The sequence below is a fragment of the Leptonychotes weddellii genome, chromosome 13 (assembly GCF_054177405.1).
Source record: "Leptonychotes weddellii isolate Sample4059 chromosome 13, ASM5417740v2, whole genome shotgun sequence".
In the NCBI taxonomy this organism is placed as follows: Eukaryota; Metazoa; Chordata; class Mammalia; order Carnivora; family Phocidae; genus Leptonychotes; species Leptonychotes weddellii.
The window spans coordinates 76,482,384-76,501,241 of NC_138381.1; the positions used below are offsets into that span (position 1 = coordinate 76,482,384).

The 18,858-nt window shown below is 39.3% G+C and overlaps 1 protein-coding gene across 3 annotated transcripts in view; it reads right to left on the reverse strand.

The window, feature by feature from the left end:
* Positions 1-784: 784 nt before the first annotated feature.
* Positions 785-18,858, reverse strand: part of SBNO1 (strawberry notch homolog 1) — a 57,201-nt gene continuing 39,127 nt past the window's right edge. For all 3 annotated transcript variants that reach the window (XM_081802370.1, XM_081802371.1, XM_081802369.1), the window contains exons 25-32: positions 15,981-16,055; positions 15,120-15,266; positions 14,940-15,034; positions 14,753-14,845; positions 10,683-10,820; positions 9,988-10,064; positions 8,410-8,603; positions 785-7,282 (exon numbers count right to left, since the gene is read on the reverse strand). In XM_081802370.1, coding sequence (XP_081658496.1) covers positions 7,140-7,282; positions 8,410-8,603; positions 9,988-10,064; positions 10,683-10,820; positions 14,753-14,845; positions 14,940-15,034; positions 15,120-15,266; positions 15,981-16,055 — 962 coding nt within the window. In that variant the 3' untranslated portion in view covers positions 785-7,139. The remainder of the gene's footprint in view (positions 7,283-8,409; positions 8,604-9,987; positions 10,065-10,682; positions 10,821-14,752; positions 14,846-14,939; positions 15,035-15,119; positions 15,267-15,980; positions 16,056-18,858) is intronic.

Here is an 18,858-nt window from a genome sequence, read left to right on the forward strand (position 1 = left end):
ACTCCCTCCTCCATCCACTCCAGCTTCCTCAACGCCATGCGCAGTCACCTCCTGGGCTCAGGCACATAGCATTCCTGATGTTTTCTTAACTCCCATAACCACAAGAATCCCATCTGCTTGCTCGTTTACGGTCTTGACATGAGAGTAAGTACCCAGCATGTGACCCGCTAGACGCACAACAGTTACTTATAAAACCCTTAATACAGGCACCAATCCCACAAAAATGAGAAACACCTTTCATGGCTTCTGAGCAAAGTGACTTCCTCTGAAACCTACAGGAGGACTGAAAGCCATGGAAAGGAATACGGCAAGCGCTCCACAGCGGCCGGCACACAGTAGGCGCACGGTATGCCGACAGTTTTCTACACTAGTTCGTTTTTTCCTAAGCAGAGCTCAAATTTTGGGACTCACAGACTGGGCGGTTGCTCAACACCAGGAATGATTTTAAAGAAGGAGCCTTCTAATACTTGTGGCCACCCTTCCGTTTTGTGGCATCTTTCGGGAAAGACTCCGTGAGGTAAGTCTCAGAAGCCGTGGCAGGACCCCTGCCCAGACCTACTGAGCTGTGCCCACGTGTGGCAGGGTGTACCTTCTCTGCTCTGAAGAGTGCTGGGTTCCAGCCTAGCCACACGGAGAAGTCTTCTCTAATTCATTCTAAATAAAATGCCAACATTAAGAAAGTCCAAGCCCCCAAAATGAAAGCTCTCTAGAAGACGGTGGCATAAATACAGCTCAGACGGGAGCTCAGGACCCAGAGAAAGAAAACACAAACAGAGAAAAGCCGTATTAGCCAGTTTAATTTATTTAAGAATCTTACAAAAAAAAAAGAAAAAAACAAAAAACACGACAACAAAAAACTACAGAGTTTGTTATGCTTCATGGTTGATCGTTCTTTACTTGCAAGGGTAAACCTCGCTAAATGCAGCCAACACATGTTTATTGCATGAGACCCAATTTTTAAAGTTACATATCAGAATGGTTGGAACAATCGCTTCTGGACACTCGGTACTGGATTAACCGTGGAAGGCTGAATGAAGCAGTGCAGTATCATTGAACAGTGCGTACCCTTCATACACTAACGGACATTCAAGACAGAGGAGCAATATAAAAAGGGAGATATAAAAAAAGAGAACCAAATAAAAACCACCAAGAGTTTACATCCACCTTAGTTTCAAATTGTCTTTGGATTCCATCACACGTTGTCTCGAGATGCACCAAGTCAGATCAGTAAAGGAGGAAGACCTATGCCTACTTAGTATAAAAGTATCCTTTGCTCAGCAGAGGTAGAACCTGGCAAAAGTTTTATTGCAGAGATACAGCATACCTCTTCCCACCTCTCATGGTTGATGGTAGATACAAGTGGTTATTGAAAAATAATGATCAGTAGTTTGCAAATTCCGTATAAACCATGAACAGGATGGTTTTTCTCCCTAATGGCGGTGAGACTACAACGTGCTAGGTAGAAACAAGCTCTCTGCCCCTGATGTGGAAGTCGGGAAGAAGGCTCAAAGCTTCTTTATCCTCTTCAGTGCTACAGATGCTGTCACAGCAAGAAAGGCCCTAGGGGCGGGGAGGTGGAAGAATGGGGCGTGCTCACTAAGGCGCCTGCGGACTGACCGTCAGACCCGGGGGAGGCCTGAGCTTCGAGAAGCAGAAGAACCAACTTGGCCAGGCTGCGTCCCTTGCTGGGCTCACGCCGGCGGGCGCTCTGAGCTGTCCCGCCACTGCAGCGCCCGGGACAGCGGCTGCACGCTGCCCCGCTCACCCCTCCTCGGGCACCAGAGGCAGGGAGTGGGCACGGTGGGTCTGAGCCGGGACTCCCACTGGAGCGCATCTCTGACAGGCCCTAATTTAAGATATGCTAGGTTCCAAAGGCTTATCTAGATGCAGACAACTTGTAAACTTTCAACAAGTCTAGCAAGTTCGACAGGTAAATGAAACATGTACATGAGTGAAAGGCCCAAGAAATGCTCATGGCAAGCCCTCCTGAAAGTCATGGAGGAACATTTTCTTCAAAGTGCAAAATTTTTAAGTAAAAAAACCCAATGTCTGCCTCCCAGCAGATAATTACCACCGTTTTCATGAGCCACCCCTGGGTCTTCCCTACTGGCAACACTCATTATCAAGAATGCCTTAATCCAGCTCAGCAATGAGGTTTCTGGCTGCTCCATCCAGTCAAGGGCAACTCCCAGGAGTATACTAGTGGTGAGAGAGGCGCAGGGGAGCCTGCTGGCCAGTCCACCCAGAGTTAATGGCCTCTTCTACCCTCAGCACAGAATCAACCCATGAACTGAAGGCTCGTGGAAGCCTCCAGAGCAGTTGTGTTGCTCTCTCTGGGAGGACAACTGTTCCTTCAAGTACATTCTTTATGGAGACCCACATGTACCGGGCCAGTCTCCCCATCCGCTATTAAAATCCTTAACAGGTGAGAACAGAAGCAGATTACCTGTGCTCACTGCAAAGTAAACTTCTGATTTCTTATTTGCAGGTTAAAAGTATAGGCCTGACTTCTTTAAAAAACACAGAAACTTTGCAGCCAGCAGCAGGCCATCAATTACTGTCAGATCTGCAAGATTTTCTTCTCAGCTGGAGAGCCACACAGATGAAAACTTTGGTACAGGCCTGAAAAACTGTAAGGGTAGGAGCGAGTCGGGTTACTGAAGAGGTACATTGGATCCCAAATGCACTGAAGAAGTTAGAGGAGCTTAAAGGAAGTCTTGGGAGGACATTTTTTTTATGTGAAAACATCAGGCTCACTATAGCTTCCAAAGAGCAACATAAATGAGCATAACTAGTCATATAATGACAGTATCAGAAATTGCACTCAAGTACATTCCCCCCAATACAATGCATTGCACACAGTAAAAATTTGTAATAAAAATGCAAACACAATCAGGCATGTTGAAAAATATTAACACAAAATAGACATAGGAATTCTATAGTAAAGATGCAAAACTGAATTCTAAAATATATGAACAAATTCAACTAAGAAGTTTTCCATACTTTTGTATAAAAAAAATTGTAAGATGCCCCATATGGGAAGTCAAGAAAAGAATAAATAGGATTGAAGGGAAGAGGGAAAGGGAAAAACAAGTGGGTGGGGTCCCAATTTACAAGAAATATTTACATTCAGAATTCAAAAGAACTCAACATTTCTATATATACACATTTATGTACATATATATAAGTACAGCCTAAAATAAGAAGGTGGGTCTTGGATTTCACCTCAAGTACTCAGAAAAAAACTACTAGCTAGCTTGAGTTGCGGGTATCTAGATGTGTTTCCTTCACTTATATGCCCTTAAAAGACACTGCATTTGTATTCGATAATTGGCATGCCATGAGGAACTTTCAGAAACCGTTTCTGCTTGCAGCTGCAGCCACGACATGAACTGCCTGCCGTACTCCAACAGCAAAGTATGCACAGCCCTGTGTGTGGGTATGTGCTTAGCCAGGGAGAGCCCAGACACAAGGGTGTGATGTGATGCCCATCATCACAGTGGCTACCTTTGCTATTGGGATGCCTGAACTAACCCAACGTCCGGCTAACTGGATCCCAGCCTAACAGCGACTCTTAACGTAGCACCATTCTCAGAAACTACCAAGTATCACTCAGGTACGTTTTTAAAGTAAGAGATCGTAGACATGGACCTTCCTCTTAATATCTTATCAAGAAAAGGACCAAAAGGGAAAATACTTTTTCTCTGCTCCTACTTTCATAAACTGAGATGCACCAATCATTTGTAACCTACTGCTTTTTGCCTTCGTGCTAACTGGGAAGTAGAGGGGGTGGGGGAAAAGACTCGCATTATACAACTGTAAATGCTGTCCTGGTGCCCTTTCTGGTCGTGCCTATTAGGAGTTCTAATAGTATCACATGGAGGCTAGCAAATGAATGCCCCAGGGGCTGCAGACACAAAACCTCTAAGATGTTACAGTCCCCCGGAGCTTGGTAATCTAGAACTTTTACCTTTATAGATGAAGCACACTAAAATGAAAAGGGTTCCTGTTGCAGCCAAAAAATTTTCTGAAGTGCTAATTAATTGGACTGGAATAAATATATGTACACAAACACACACTAGTACATTGCTTTGGATGCAAGTTCTTGCTAACTTATATACAGATGTAAAGAAAAAATATTGAAGAGTCTATCTGCAATATAGCAGCAAAAAGGGAAAATTGCTTAAGATATTTACTTTTTGATCAAGTTGTGTTTAAATACTCCGTTAATACTTTGAGGAATACACATCATTGATGCCTATATCTGGATAATCCCACTGAACTGCAGATAGAGACCTTGTGGTGTGGAGATTGCTAAACTCGGGGAACATGAATTACCCCCAAGATACCATCTGAGCAGCTCTGGACTCAGAAAGTGGTTTTCAGCACAACTGACACTGTAAACTCTGAAAACACGAACATGATTTACAATCGAATCTTTTGTGCTCAGAGCCATATTGCTAAAAAGGGAGGAAAGGCATTGCAGGGGCCAAATGGACTCACATCGGGTTCAACAAGGCCCTGGGGTCAGACGTGGCATTCAGATCCTGAAATACATGGACCTGTTTTACAGAAGTTAGCTGTTGTTAAGACTTGATTTTTTGACAGAGGAGGACCTTGAATCCTGGGTTTTCCCATGCTGGCCAACCTGAACTTGCTGACTTAGATAAGGGCACAGTGTAAAGGTCCTATGTTCAGCCTCCAGAGAGGGGGATGAGCAGACTCTTGGTGCTCAACACACTCCACGCCATGATGGGCATGATGGGCAGGGGCATGTGGCACCTCAAATCCCCCTCCATTTACATTGGTCGCCTTTTTGAGGTCTCCTCGGAGACTTTTCAGAGGCCTTATTTCTGGACCTTATTTTTAAAAGCAAAACAAAGCTGTTCCTCAAAGAACAGTACATACACATGCCCTTTGCATCAAGATAGCTGTTCAAAAGAGCAAACATTACATCAGGAATTATGGGCGTCAACCAACTGCATGCTACAGAATTCTCATACTGATGCTGCTTGGAAATAAGCATACCCTGCAAAAAAAGATACCCCCCCACATAAAAGAGGAAGTTGGGCCAAGAGCCTATGAGAATCTGTCTTCCCTAACCCTGCCATTTTGTTTCACTGCGGGGAACAGGTCTGTTAGGGTTCCCTTCCCCAATTCTATTTCACTTTAGTGTGTTGATGGACACTGAACAGACTACCGGTTTAAAAAGACAGGAATTAACTGAGAAGTTTTGCTGCAGGTGGGACAATCTGCTCTTGGCTGCCAGCTGGGTCTAGTGGCCCTAACAAGGAACACTGGTTGATATTGAGATGGATCACTGCCTGAGATAGAAAGCCTAGACTGAGGATAAAAGTTGCATCCACTTGGCAAAACATGCCAAAGAACCGAAATTACTGTCAATGTGTTCTCCTAGGTATTAAGAATAAATAAATCTAAAGGAAACTTATGGTAAACTTGACATAAGCAAACTCAGGCTTAAAGAAACACAGGAAGATGAAAGCCCTAGCTTTCCATCACTGAACATCCATCCCACCTGGTGCTGCTAGAAGTTTAAAAAGTAACAAAAGAGAACAATTCAACTTGAGCAACATTCAAAAGTACTATCATTTCACCCCTTCCTCAATACCATCTCAATTTTGAGGGCGAGCCCAATAGAAGCCCAAACAGAAGGCTAACTGGAATGCTGAGCAACACACAAGTTCTGCAGAATCCCCGTCACAGACTGCTTCTGCAAGTGGTGAGGACCTAAACACGAGTCCACTTCTGGTTAGTATAATAACTTTTTATTAGACATCTACAAGACTGTGGTATCTTGTAGCTTTTGACCAGGTTTATACAATCTCAATTTTTCAATAGTGCAACCTGTGCAAGCAAAAAAAAAGGGGGGGGGGGAGGAAAACAAAAGGAAACAAAAAAACCAATTGTCCCCTCACTTGTTTTTATAAACATCTATTATAGGCGAAACAAAACTTACCCATATTATAGATAAGTGTCTATTCACATTTGTACATTACCATTTTTAACAGCTTGAGATAAACTCTACAATGTCTTACAACACATTAAACAATATTCAAGTTACTGGGTAACAACAATAACAACAAGAAATAAACATACAGCAGAAGCCTCAAGTGTCTCCTCATTGTCTAGTTTACAGCTCAAGTACGGTTTCCTTTTTTATGAGTGACAAATTAAGATAATGAAGTAAAAAAAAAGATTGTTTGCAAGATGGAAGCCAATTTGTACTTCTAAAACTATCTTTAAGTTAAGGAAAATGTAATTTTAAGAAAAGCAGGCTTGTAGCCGTTTCTGCAGCACACATTAGGAATACTATTAATACATTAAAATTAACTTTTTAAGAGTTTTACCACAAAAAATGTTATGTACTCATTACCTTGACAAGAAACTTGGGGCAGGGAGAATAGGCCTGGGGGTGGGATTTGCAGGGTGAGAAGCAATACCCAGGTATAAACACTATAAAAATGCAATAACCAATGCTGTACATCTACAAAGTTTCTCTCCGTTACTTGACTCGTTTTAATCTTGTTTACACATGCTTTCAAAGACATGCACTGTCAGAACAAAAACTAGAAAAAAACCTGAATGCATGATATGCAACCTTTCATTTCATGCTTTAATAAACCTATTGTTTAATAAGTTGGAAAAAGAAACCAATATATATTTTCTATATTTATAGACTCAAAACACATGCATCTGGGGATAACTCCCACAGCAATTGCATGGATGTACTGCGTTAACCCTGAGCACTGTATAACATAAAAGTAAAGCCAGTTTGGGAAGTTCCAAGCATTTTTAAACCAATTGTGGTTTGTAGCCTTTAACAAACTCACAAACAAACAGACACACACGCACGCGCACATATCCCTCTGCTCACCCAAAGTAAAAGCATATGGGAAGTACCATGGGAAAAGCGAAGGAAAGACATATGTACCACCATCGGCACTGCTGATTTTCAGTTTTGCTATCTATTCCAGGTTTGTCCTTATTCCCAAAAAAATTAACTAGAGAGAGCACAACTGAAAAAAAATTATAATTCTTTGGAAACTGTCCCTGATTTTTATGCAAATGATATGCTTCAACAGCATTTCAGATACATCCATGTCGAAACCTGTCTGTTCTTATGCGTTGCTCAAGTTGGCGATGCTCTGTGGGTGACGCTGCTGCCAGAGCTGTTTCTGTTGGACCGCAAGCTGTTGAGACTGGTCTGAAGTTGACAGGAGATTTACAAGAGGAGACACACAATTTGCAGGAATGATCAAACCTGCAATTAGAAACAAGAATTTAGGAAGGCTGCATCCAGGAGAGCTGTATTTTACAGCTTCACAGCACATTCCAAATGAAGCATAGTATTAAGTGTAACGAAGAAGACGCCACACAAAAACTAAATGAATACCTAATAACTGAACTGGCCCCTTCAGAAGTAATCCAATTCCTCGGCAGCGTTACCCACAAATACCTAAGCATATGCACGTCTACGGCAACACCACCCTCTTGGTGGTGGACTAGAAGGTCAAGTACAGTCTCTCTCTCTCTCTACTATCTTTGTAGCTCCACAAACGCACGTAAACACAACCTTCTTTGGCAAGTACTAATGTAGCAAAAGACTACAGGATCGTGGCTGCAAATTCAAATGCTGACTGAAGCAGCCAACTTCCAAGTGGGCACAGTACAGATGTTAGTAAACTGTGGAAAGTATATGTCCTGGGTAAAGGAACTTTAACTCCTCTCACCTGGGAACAGGGGCTCAAGATTTCACATAAGCTGGTGCATGTGCGCACCTTTTGAGAAAACGAAAAACCAGGCTTTTGACTTTTAAATGGTGGAAACTAATTCAAATCCAAACTTGCAATAACCGAAAATATTTGAGGGTCAAAAAAATGTTCACGGACTCTGGCCCACAGACTGCCCATCTGCAACCCATGATAAAAATGGAAGGTTGTGGCAAATGAAACAAACATGAAGCAGCAGGGATCCCTGCGAAGCCTGTCAGTGAGTGAATGGTGGGCACAGCTGGCCCGCTCTGCCCATGCTCTCTGCACAACTCCAAGCCGGCCTCTCTGCACAGTAACTTTAGTTTCAGTCTCTATTTGGCTCAGTGAATGTAAAACAGTAGACTTCAGGGACTCCTTGGCAAGAAGCTGGGCTTAGTCTTTACACCAGTGAGGAAGGGGAGCAGGAACAACTGAGAGCAGCATAAAATAAATGACCATATCATAACTTAAGCCAGAATCAACAAAGGCTTAACTTCCATTCAACCTTTCAAGAACGTATAAATCAAGCTCTATTCCACTACTGCAATAGATACTGAGATTTTAAAATGTAAGAATCAAAATAAAAAAAAAGGATCTGATTTTTTCCAACAGCTCAACCCCCCAAAATTAGACTCACCTACAATCCGTTGTCCATCCTCTGTTCTTAGCCGAACTATCTGCATCTTCACATTTGTGCCACTGACAGATGCCAGAACACCTTCAACCTTTGTCCAGACACTCAGAACGGAGCCACATAATACGTAATACGTGCGGCAACGAAGACCTATTTCACAAACTAATCCCAAGCTGGCTTTTTTGCAGTTGCCACGCCTAGGACAGATAGGAGGGAAAATATATATGTATATACATACACACATGCGTGCACACACAAACACACACATAAGGCTTACAAAGTCTACCTATGTTTCAAGTGGAAAATGTCCTGGCACGATTTGCCTTTCTTTACTGACAGTTTCATAAATAACATCTTTTGGCATATTGGATTATCCTTTCCAATTTAAGGTATCACTGCTGATTTTTTAAGTTTCTAAGATTTATTTTAGAAAATAAAATTTCTGAGTCTTGACTCCTTGTAAAAGGTTTGACTTACTGGTTTTGATATCCATTTAAAAGGTCTGTCATTTTAACATCCATTCATTTACTATATTGATGCTAGTTTATCAAATAATTTTGCCAGTTACCTCTAAAAATTATTAAACAACCAATATATTCTAAATCATGTAACTAGGAAAGGCTTCAGTAAACCAAAATAATGAAACCAGTAAATTTTTTAAAAACTGTAAAACAGGAAGACATGGTTTGTGGTTAAATTTACATAATTCATCAATAAAATTATCTTTCAAATAATAATTCAAGAGAATACATAGTACTGGGCACCTTTCTTGCTAATACTCAAAGCAAATGTTTTAGAGAGGATTTTTGTAAGTTAACTTTAAAAATATTTTATCTTGAAAGCTTTTCCTAATTTCCAAAAGCACTAATATGCTCTCAAAATGAAAACAAAACACTGCTCCTATCAAATTTATCTACCTACATGTGTCTAAAAACCACCTAGCTAAATTCATGTATATCCTATATTCCTTTTCATAAAGTGGGCTGGATATCCTATTGACTATTTAATGGGTAAGAAAACAGTGAGACCTATGATCTGCAGTGTATTAAAATATCCCATACAAGGCCCTGAAATGAACACTGTAAGAGGTATTTATTACACAGTGACTTGAAAGAACACCCCTCCAGCCAACCTAGTAGCACACCAGGATCACTTCCCAGGCTCAACAACACATTTTCTGGTGCTGTCAGCAACTCTTAGTTTCCTACAAGTTCCCTAGCCTTAAAAATGAAACTGATTTGGGACACCAGTAAAGTTTTTAAAAAAGAAAGGAAAAAGAAAATAAAGGAAGGGAAGGAAAAAGAGAAGGAGGGAGAAAAAGGAAGTCTTAACAAGAAGAATGACAGTCAAGTCCATACTGCCAGACAACAGTTGGTCAGAAGTAACAAAGCATTAGTGAAGAACAGAGGGGACACCTAGAGAGTGTGTGGTCCACAGACATACAACAAGTATTTCTGATAGAAGGAATGACACCTAACAGTAATCTGTTTGTAGACTTAGACAGCAAAAGAGCGAAGGTGCTTTTAAATTAAATCTTGATTACATTTTGGAAAATATGGTGAGAAACATGAAAATACTAACCAATAAGCATGAGTACAAGTATCTGCAGATGAATTATACTGATCTAACCAGTGGATCAGGGCATCATCTGAGACTACCTGTGAAAATAAGACAAAAATTCCATTGAAACAGTACTGTTTTAAACAAACTGGTTGCCTTCTTATGGTCTCTAAAGCCAACTTATAGTCATCTCGATACGGACAATCTGGCCCTTGCTACTGCCTGCATTTGCATGCCATTCATAAAGTCCTGCCATTAGGTACTTCCTACATAATAAATGTTTCAAATAGCTAGTTTAATTATAATTGTTTACAAGTGAAACTGGCTAGGAAGAACAGTAATATAAGGTAATACTAAAAATTAACAGTAATGTTAGAAAAAAACTTAGTCATTCACTGTTTTACTACAAATCACTGCAAAGTATAAATATGGCGGTTCTAATTTCTGTAGTTAGCACTGGAAGTTTCCTTTTTTGACAACACAAGTTGTTTCAAATAATCGTCGTACAATTTTCTTAATGGTTGATAACATTAAGACTGGGATTTTAATATAACAACACTTGACAACATGTTTTCTGAAAACAATTTTCCAGTAATCAAATAGAAAAATTGACAAAATAACTTTAAATATAGATACACAGCTCTCCTAAACAGTTTCAATATATCATTATTAAAAAAGTATTCATAAATAGTATAATGTACAAATGAAAAAAATACCTTCTTATATTTCTTTTTTAGATCAGCATAAATTTCTAATTTGAGCTGTTTCCCAGTATTTGGTCTATAAACTAAGAAAAGCTTCTTTTTAGGGTTCACTTCTTTAACTAAGATGGCAGTTTTCTTGTTGTTCCTTATCTATTTAAAAAAAAAAAAGCGAGAAAGTATAAAGATTTGTGCTGTACACTTTAAGATAAACTTGTTGTTTGTACCATCATATTAGCAAATGCAATCCTTTGAAAGACTGTAATGCCGAGTAAGCACATGAATCTCTAACTGTGGGGGAGGACGGCAGTTGCTCATCTCCCTGAGTTTCACAAGGCCCCACCCAAATGAAAGTTCTGGGATCCAAATTGTGAGGTATGCTGAACACATATGCTGAGGGTCAAGATACTCCTTAGAAGATTGTTTTGAATAAAGCTTTAAAGCACAAATGTCCAGTGGAGACAATTTTGAACACGGACTTGTTCTAGTCCATGTTCTTGCCTCAGACTTCCATGAGGGAGGAGTCTAGGTAGTGGGGCAGGCTCTTTAGAGGAAAATCCTTTTACATCTACTCTATGTTTAAAATTTTTCATAATAAAACGTTGTTAAAAAATGTTCCTCTCGGGATGCCTGGGTGCCTCAGTCAGTTAAGCATCTGCCTTCGGCTCAGGTTATGATCCCAGGGTCTTGGGACTGAGTCCCGAATCAGGCTCCCTGCTCAGTTGGGAGCTGCTTCTCTCTCTGCCTGCTACTCCCCCTGCGCTTGTGCTTTCTCTGACAAATAAATAAAATCTTAAAAAAAAAAAATTAAAAAAAAAAAACAAAAAACCCTTCCTCTACTTGAAGTTACAATGAAACATAACCTCCAAGACAACGATTTTCATCACCCATGGTTCCCTGCATTCATCTACTAATCCATCAGGATTGTCTCTCCCTAGGGTTGCCATTAAGAGTGAAGTGAGAGGTCACATGATTTGTAAACAGTAAAGCTATGACAGGAAAAAGCCAAAATGTTGAGCAAACAATACATAAATATGTACGCAGAAGTGGAAGAAATGGATGCATCAGACAAACAACGTAACTTACATATATTTTTAATTTTTTAAAAAAGTTGGACTTATGGCAGAAATGTTAAGAGGAAGGAGTTATTAAAAGGCCCATTAAACTAAAGGAAAATTAAGATTAGAAAAATTAATATCTCCTCTAAGAATGGTGAATAATTCCTAAGCAATAATCTCTGGAGGAAAACTGAAGGAAAAAGAAAAGTTTCAAAGTAAAGAAACCGCCAGCTCCTCTACAAAACAAATTGCTCACTGAGCTACTTTTGATATTAAGATAGTTCTTACACTGATAAAAGAAAAAAACTTAGTATTTTACTTTTCTCTTCATGGATATTAAAAATCCTTTATCGTTTACTTGTTCAAATGATTTAAACATTATTTATATAATTACCACAAAGTCTATAAAACAATGGTTAAGGTAAAAATTACATTTTACATGTTTTATCAGTTGATGTGAAACATTCAATAGAGGTATTAGAGTAGAGGACAGTGTTTAAAGCATGTAACAGTGCAAACTGTCTTTACAGTGTCAAGTTAGTTCAGTGTAATTACAAAATAAATCATCACACCACAGTGGAAATAAAAGTAATTCCGACATGGTTTTCTTAATGTTAACACATGGTAAACATTTGTAAAGCATGTCTGACAAACAGCTGCACCTTCCTGGAATGATGCCCCTTCTAAGGCTGCCTCTCCTCACATCCAATCACCTGCTGCCATGCAGGAAGTAACAAAGGACCAGTATTACCACATCCTTTCACTCAAAGGAAGATGACGATCAGCACTTTCCTCAAAATCTACCAGTGTGTAAATTCTGGCAATAATTTGGAATGAAAAACCAATAACCAAGATCCTAATCTGTACCAATCAAAATCCCATCTAAGGGAGAAATCTGAATAAAATCTGGTGAATTATGTAATAGTGATATAATGCTGGTTTTGATATGTTACAGTTTTGTAAAATGTTACCATTGGTGAAACTGGTGTACAAGGAACTTCTCCATGACTTCTCATAACCTCATGTGAATCTACAAATGTCTCAGTAAGATTTTTATTTGAAAGATTTTAATTTACTTATTTTAGAGAGAGAGCGAGCGCGCGCACAACTGGGGGCTCGTGAGCCGGGGGAGGGGCAAAGGGAGTGAGGGAGAGAATCTCAAGCGGACTCTGCACTAAGCGCGAAGCCCATCGGGCTTCGATCTCATGACCCTGCAATCATGATCTGAGCCGAAATCAAGAGTGAGACACTCAATCTAATGAGCCACCCAGGCTCCCCTCAATAAGATTTTCAAAAAAAACAAAATAACTTAATCAGGAGCCAGATTCAGTTTGAGAGCTTTGCTCTTGGATCAAGGACCAGTAAAATCAGGAGTGCGACCAAACTGGGCCCTGACGCTCCTAAGTTTAAGAACAGTGGAAGCGAGAGAGGGAGGGAGGGGAAAAGGAAGAAAAAAACAGTAAGAAAGAATAGTAGAAACTATACATAGCCTACAAAACCTGAAGTACTTACTATCTGACCCTTTATAGAAGAAGTTTGGGGACACCTGCTCTAAAAAGCTTATTTATGGTCTCACACTGTCTCTGGCATCACCATATATGGTCTCTTTTATGCAGTTACATCTTGAACCTGGTCTTCGTTTACAGTTGGGTCTCTCCACAAATTTGGCAAATAAAAAAATGTGGTGTATACATACAATGGAACAGTGTTCAGCCATAAAAATGAAGCACTGGTGCAGCACCTGGGAGCCTCAGTCAGTTAAGTGCCTGCCTTCGGCTCGCTCAAGTCATGATCTCAGGGTCCTGGGATCGAGCCCTATGTCAGGCTCCCTGCTCAGCATGGAGTATGCTTGAGATTCTCTCTCTCCCTCTCCCCCTGCAAGCAGGCATGCACACGCGCTCTCTCAAACAGATCAATCTGAAAACAAACTAACTCAGGGAGTAATGATTCCAAGAACTTGAGGATTCTACTGCAGAACAGTCTTGAAACAAAACAATTAGAGACAGTAACTAGTGAGAGGTGAGCATTAAATTTAATTACCTTCAGAGCTAAGATTAAGTATTAAAAGAAAAGCATACTTTCGAAGTGCCATACTCTGAGAATGCAGAAATAGCACAACTATGTTTTAATGAAATGAGAGAATGGGGGAAAGCAAAAAAATAAAAAGCTTACGCTTTTTTCCCAAAATTATTTTCAGGGAATATTGGGGTATAGTATCAGTAATCTTTTATCACCCTGTGTGCCGTGGAGAATAAAGATTATTACTGTAGAAGAAAAGGCACACAGATAAAGATCAGAGAAGAGGTGACATAAAAATCCCATAGTCTGGGGCGCCTGGGTGGCTCAGTCGTTAAGCGTCTGCCTTCGGCTCAGGTCGTGATCCCAGGGTCGGGCTCCCTGCTCGGCGGGAAGCCTGCTTCTCCCTCTCCCACTCCCCCGCTTGTGTTCTCTCTCTGTCAAATAAATAAATAAAATCTTTAAAAAAAAAAAATCCCATAGTCTTTAACAGGAAAATTCAAGATACTGTACCAGGACTATGGATGATTACATATATGCATGCATGCATTTGTGGACGTGCGTATGCCTGTATGTAAATGTATGGGTATATACACACATACATATTTACACTTCCCTCCTCTTTAGCTCTACCCACAAATACTAAGGAATTCTTTACACTAACTAAAAAAATGAATCTTTCAGATAGAAAACTTACTAAAGGCCTACAGAACTAAATATGAATGCAGTCCTTTATGTAGGCCTAGAGAAGATCACTGCACCACGAAACAAAGGCGTCCAATTAACTAAGAATGTGTAATAATTCAAAACTCACACCCAATAACACCCCTCAAAATACATTAAATGAAAGTGTCTATAAAAGGACAAACCCAGTTACAATGACAAGTTATCAAAACAGAGAAAACCTAAACAACTGGAAAACCGGCACAGAGTAGATAGATAATTGCACTGCTGACAACAACAATGCATGATGTATCTGAACAGTTCACGTGGCAAGGAGACGAGTCTTACTTGCAACGACAAGTAAAAGCCATCATCTGGTCCTGTCAGCTCAGCCCAAATCTTGGTAGCTTCCTCCCAAGACATTCCCCTCTCCACACTAATCTGTAAAAGAAATAATACAACTTAAATGACACTCATTTCTCTGAGTGCCGATGACAGGTGGTTACGCCTACACATGCACGTTTCCCAAACTTACAGTGTATAACTCTACGTGACCAGAAGTGGAATATCCTGGAGTCAAAAACTTCTTAACATCACTTTTCCTCACTTTTTCATCTCCAGAACCAAGATCTTGAACAAGAAAAAGCAACATATAAACGGAAAAAGAACACATTATTAGGAATACACAGGACATTTTCAAAATTTCTCCACTTACCTAAAATTCCCATATCATATCTTCCATTTTTTTTGGCATTTTGAACAACCGCTGTAAGTGTGTCTGCAAAATACTGAAATAATGCATTCTGCTGATGTACTTCCATGCCCAAAATTCTATTTAAGAATTTTCCAATGTTGTTATAATCTGTAAGAACAAGATTATATGAAAGATTTCATGCATTCAAATAGCAATTAAAATCCACTTGCCCCTGGAACTAAAATAAAAACCAAAAAACATTTATTCATCTAAGCCTAGACCAAGTCTCACTTCTTCCACCACGGTCTTCCCTCACACCCACAACCTTGTACTGCTCCCAGAACAGAGCTATAATTTGACCATTTCTACCTCTAGCAATTAGCACGACCAATACATGCTCCAAAGATGGTTGCCTTATTCAATTTGTGCACTGTCAAACTTCACTTACTGAAAGTACAAACACAATTTAGCACATGAGAATGTTTGTTCTCCAACATGAAATCTTGACTTGTAAAAAGGTCTAAGTGCTGTAAGTCTGTGAAGCTCAACTTTGGGTACAAAATTAGAAGCTTCAGAAACATGGGAAATTACCAAAGTCTAAGCCTCAGCACTGGCTTCGGTATTTTTTAAAAGCAAAGCTGATCATACATGCAACTTGGGTTGAGAATTGCTGCTTTGCAGACAGAATAAAGGTTTAATCTCTTTTGAATAACCACAGTAGCAAAAACCACCAAGAGTGCTTTATGAGCACTCAAGAAGGAGGGATTGAGAACTACAAACTTGAAGCTTCCCCTTCAAGTTGACAAAAGCATAAAGAAAATGGTCTGTAATGATACAGCAATGGTTATGCCTTAGGTCTATATACAAAACTCATACTCTTACCTTTATCTAGAGTAAGAATTCCCGAACGATCTTCTACATTTATCAGGCCAACTCCTATCAGTCCTTGTCGAACATCTGTCAGAAAATTAAAAAACCTTATAACCCAAATAATTCAATGAGCTATTATCCGACTAATCAAACTAGATCAAGTTCTTTTTTCAGATGCTTAACCGACTGAGTCACCCAGGAACCCCAAACTAGAACACAAGTTCTAGCATTAAAATACAGCATAAGGTATTTTTCAGTTTCTATTAGCTGAATTAAATGGAACACACAGTCCTCAAAGGTGTTTTAGGCACTCTGAAATCCTACAGTACTCAAACTTCATACTGTATTATCTCTATACAGTTGTCACCTACAGAATATAAACAATTTTGAACATATAGACTAGCTGATTAAATAACTGTGTAAATAAGCTATTAATCTTGTTTCCCTCCCACACATTATCAGTATAGGCAAGGTGCTGCAAAAGATAAGCAACATGTGTAACAGTTAACATGTTCTGAATTGTTACTGAGAAGGCAGTTTATGGGGCTCTTTAATACGTGCCAACCCAGACTTACAGAACAAGGGCATTAAGAGAAAAGGGCAACAGAAAAGGAAGCATTATCATATCCTATTTACAAATTTAATAAATCAGCTAATACTCTGCTACATGCACAAAACTGTTTAGATTCTGCAGGTGACAACTGTGTAACCAAAAATTCTCCTTTTGGAAACCAATCTTATGGGGGAAAATCTATATAGGATAGCCGTATAATTTCAACACTGTTTGTGATGGTGCAAAAAATTGAAAACCACCTGAATACCAATAAGGGAATGATTAAAAAAAGAAACTACTGTATAAGCCAGCTGCAGAATATTATGCAACTGTTAAAAAAAAACGTTAGTGCTATAGGTACTGGGTTGTAAGAGGTGTCTGTCTAGGAGGTATGAAATGAGAAAAGTACACTGTAAGTAATATTAAATATTAGCAACATTTAAAAGAAAAGCTGTGTTTAAACAAACATGGAGAAAAGATGTGGCAGGTTGCCCCTGGTTCAGATTGTCAACACTGTGACCTCAGCAGGTGAGAATGGAAGGTGGGGGTTAAGGGGAGAACACAGACTCTTTATTACTTTTTTTCTCATTACTTATAGTAAGTAACTCATAATTTATTTTTCTTAAAGATTTTATTTCTAAGTCATCTCTACAAAACCCAACATGGGGCTTGAACTCACACCTCTGAGATCAAGAGTCACATGCTCTGCCAACTGAGCCAGTCAGGTGCTTCAAGTAACATGTAATTTTATTTTATTTATTTTTTTAAAGATTTTATTTATTTATTCATGAGAGACAGAGAGAGAGAGAGAGGCAGAGGGAGAAGCAGGCTCCCAAGGAGCAGAGAGCCCGATGCGGGACTCGATCCCAGGACCCTGGGATCATGACCTGAGCCGAAGGCAGACGCTTAACCATCTGAGCCACCCAGGCGCCCAGTAACATGTAATTTTAAAATTACAAGTAAACGGAGTCATTTTAAAAACAACAAAAACAACAACAACAAAAGAAAAGCAGAGAGGAAACGAAAGGGAAGAAAAAGAAAAAAAAAGTCTTTATTGGTTTTTTTGCTTTGTTAATGCCATCAGTATGTCAATGTGGCTTGTACCAATACTAAACACTGGTTTCCAATTGGAAAGGACTTTCTAGTGAAAGTCCTAACTCTACAATGATAATATTTCAAGTATCTTACATCTACATATTTTCCAAAATATTTTCATAGCTTCCTGAATTATAAAATAAATGATCAAAACTCAAAACCATCTAGACTACTTACATTTATGGGCAAAATATATTCTACCAATTTCAGAGATAGGTCAAAGAGTTTCTGTAGCATATGCTGGACTTTTCTTTAATATGGAAATTTCCAAAAACATACAAATGCAAAGAGAACATTCTATGAACCATATACACGTATCCGTCACACAGTTTTAACTATGAATACACAGCCAATTTTGTTTTATCTACACCCTATGCCAACCTCCACAGACTACTTACATCGGTACTTTAAAATTAAATTTTAAGAACTGGCATAGTGATTTTAAATTAACAAAACCACTTTCTTCTACTAATCTAGTATTAACATGCAATAAACTGTCAAGAGCACAAAATACTTCACATGAATGAAATTTAATAATCTACTGATTATAAGAGGCCAACTTAGGTGTCTATTAAACTTTAATTTCTCAATTTTTATACAGTTTATGTCCAAAGAAAATGAAAAACAAAAGCACATATGTCAGAAGACATTTTATCCAGAATCTGTAAAGAACTTATCAAACACCCAAAGAACAAATAATCTAATCAAGAAATGGGCAGAAGACATGAACAGACATTTCTGCAAAGACAACATCCAAATGGCCAAGAGACACATGAAGAAGTGCTCAACATCACTCGGCATCAGGGAAATACAAAACAAAACCTCAATGAGATACCACCTCACACCAGTCAGAATGGCTAAAATTAACAAGTCCGGAAACGACAGATATTGGCAGGGATGCGGAGAAAGGGGAACCCTCCTACACTGTTGGTGGGAATGCAAGCTGCTGCAGCCACTCTGGAAAACAGTATAGAGGTTCTTCAAAGTGTTGAAAATAGAGCTACCCTACGACCCAGCAATTGCACTACTGGGTATTTACCCCAAAGATACAAATGTAGTGATCCGAAGGGGCACATGCACCCCAATGTTTATAGCAGCAATGTCCACAATAGCCAAACTATGGAAAAGGCCTAGATGTCCATCAACAGATGAATGGATAAATAAGATGTGGTACATATATACAATGAAATATTATGCAGCCATCAAAAAATGAAATCTTGCTATTTGCAATGATCTGGGTGA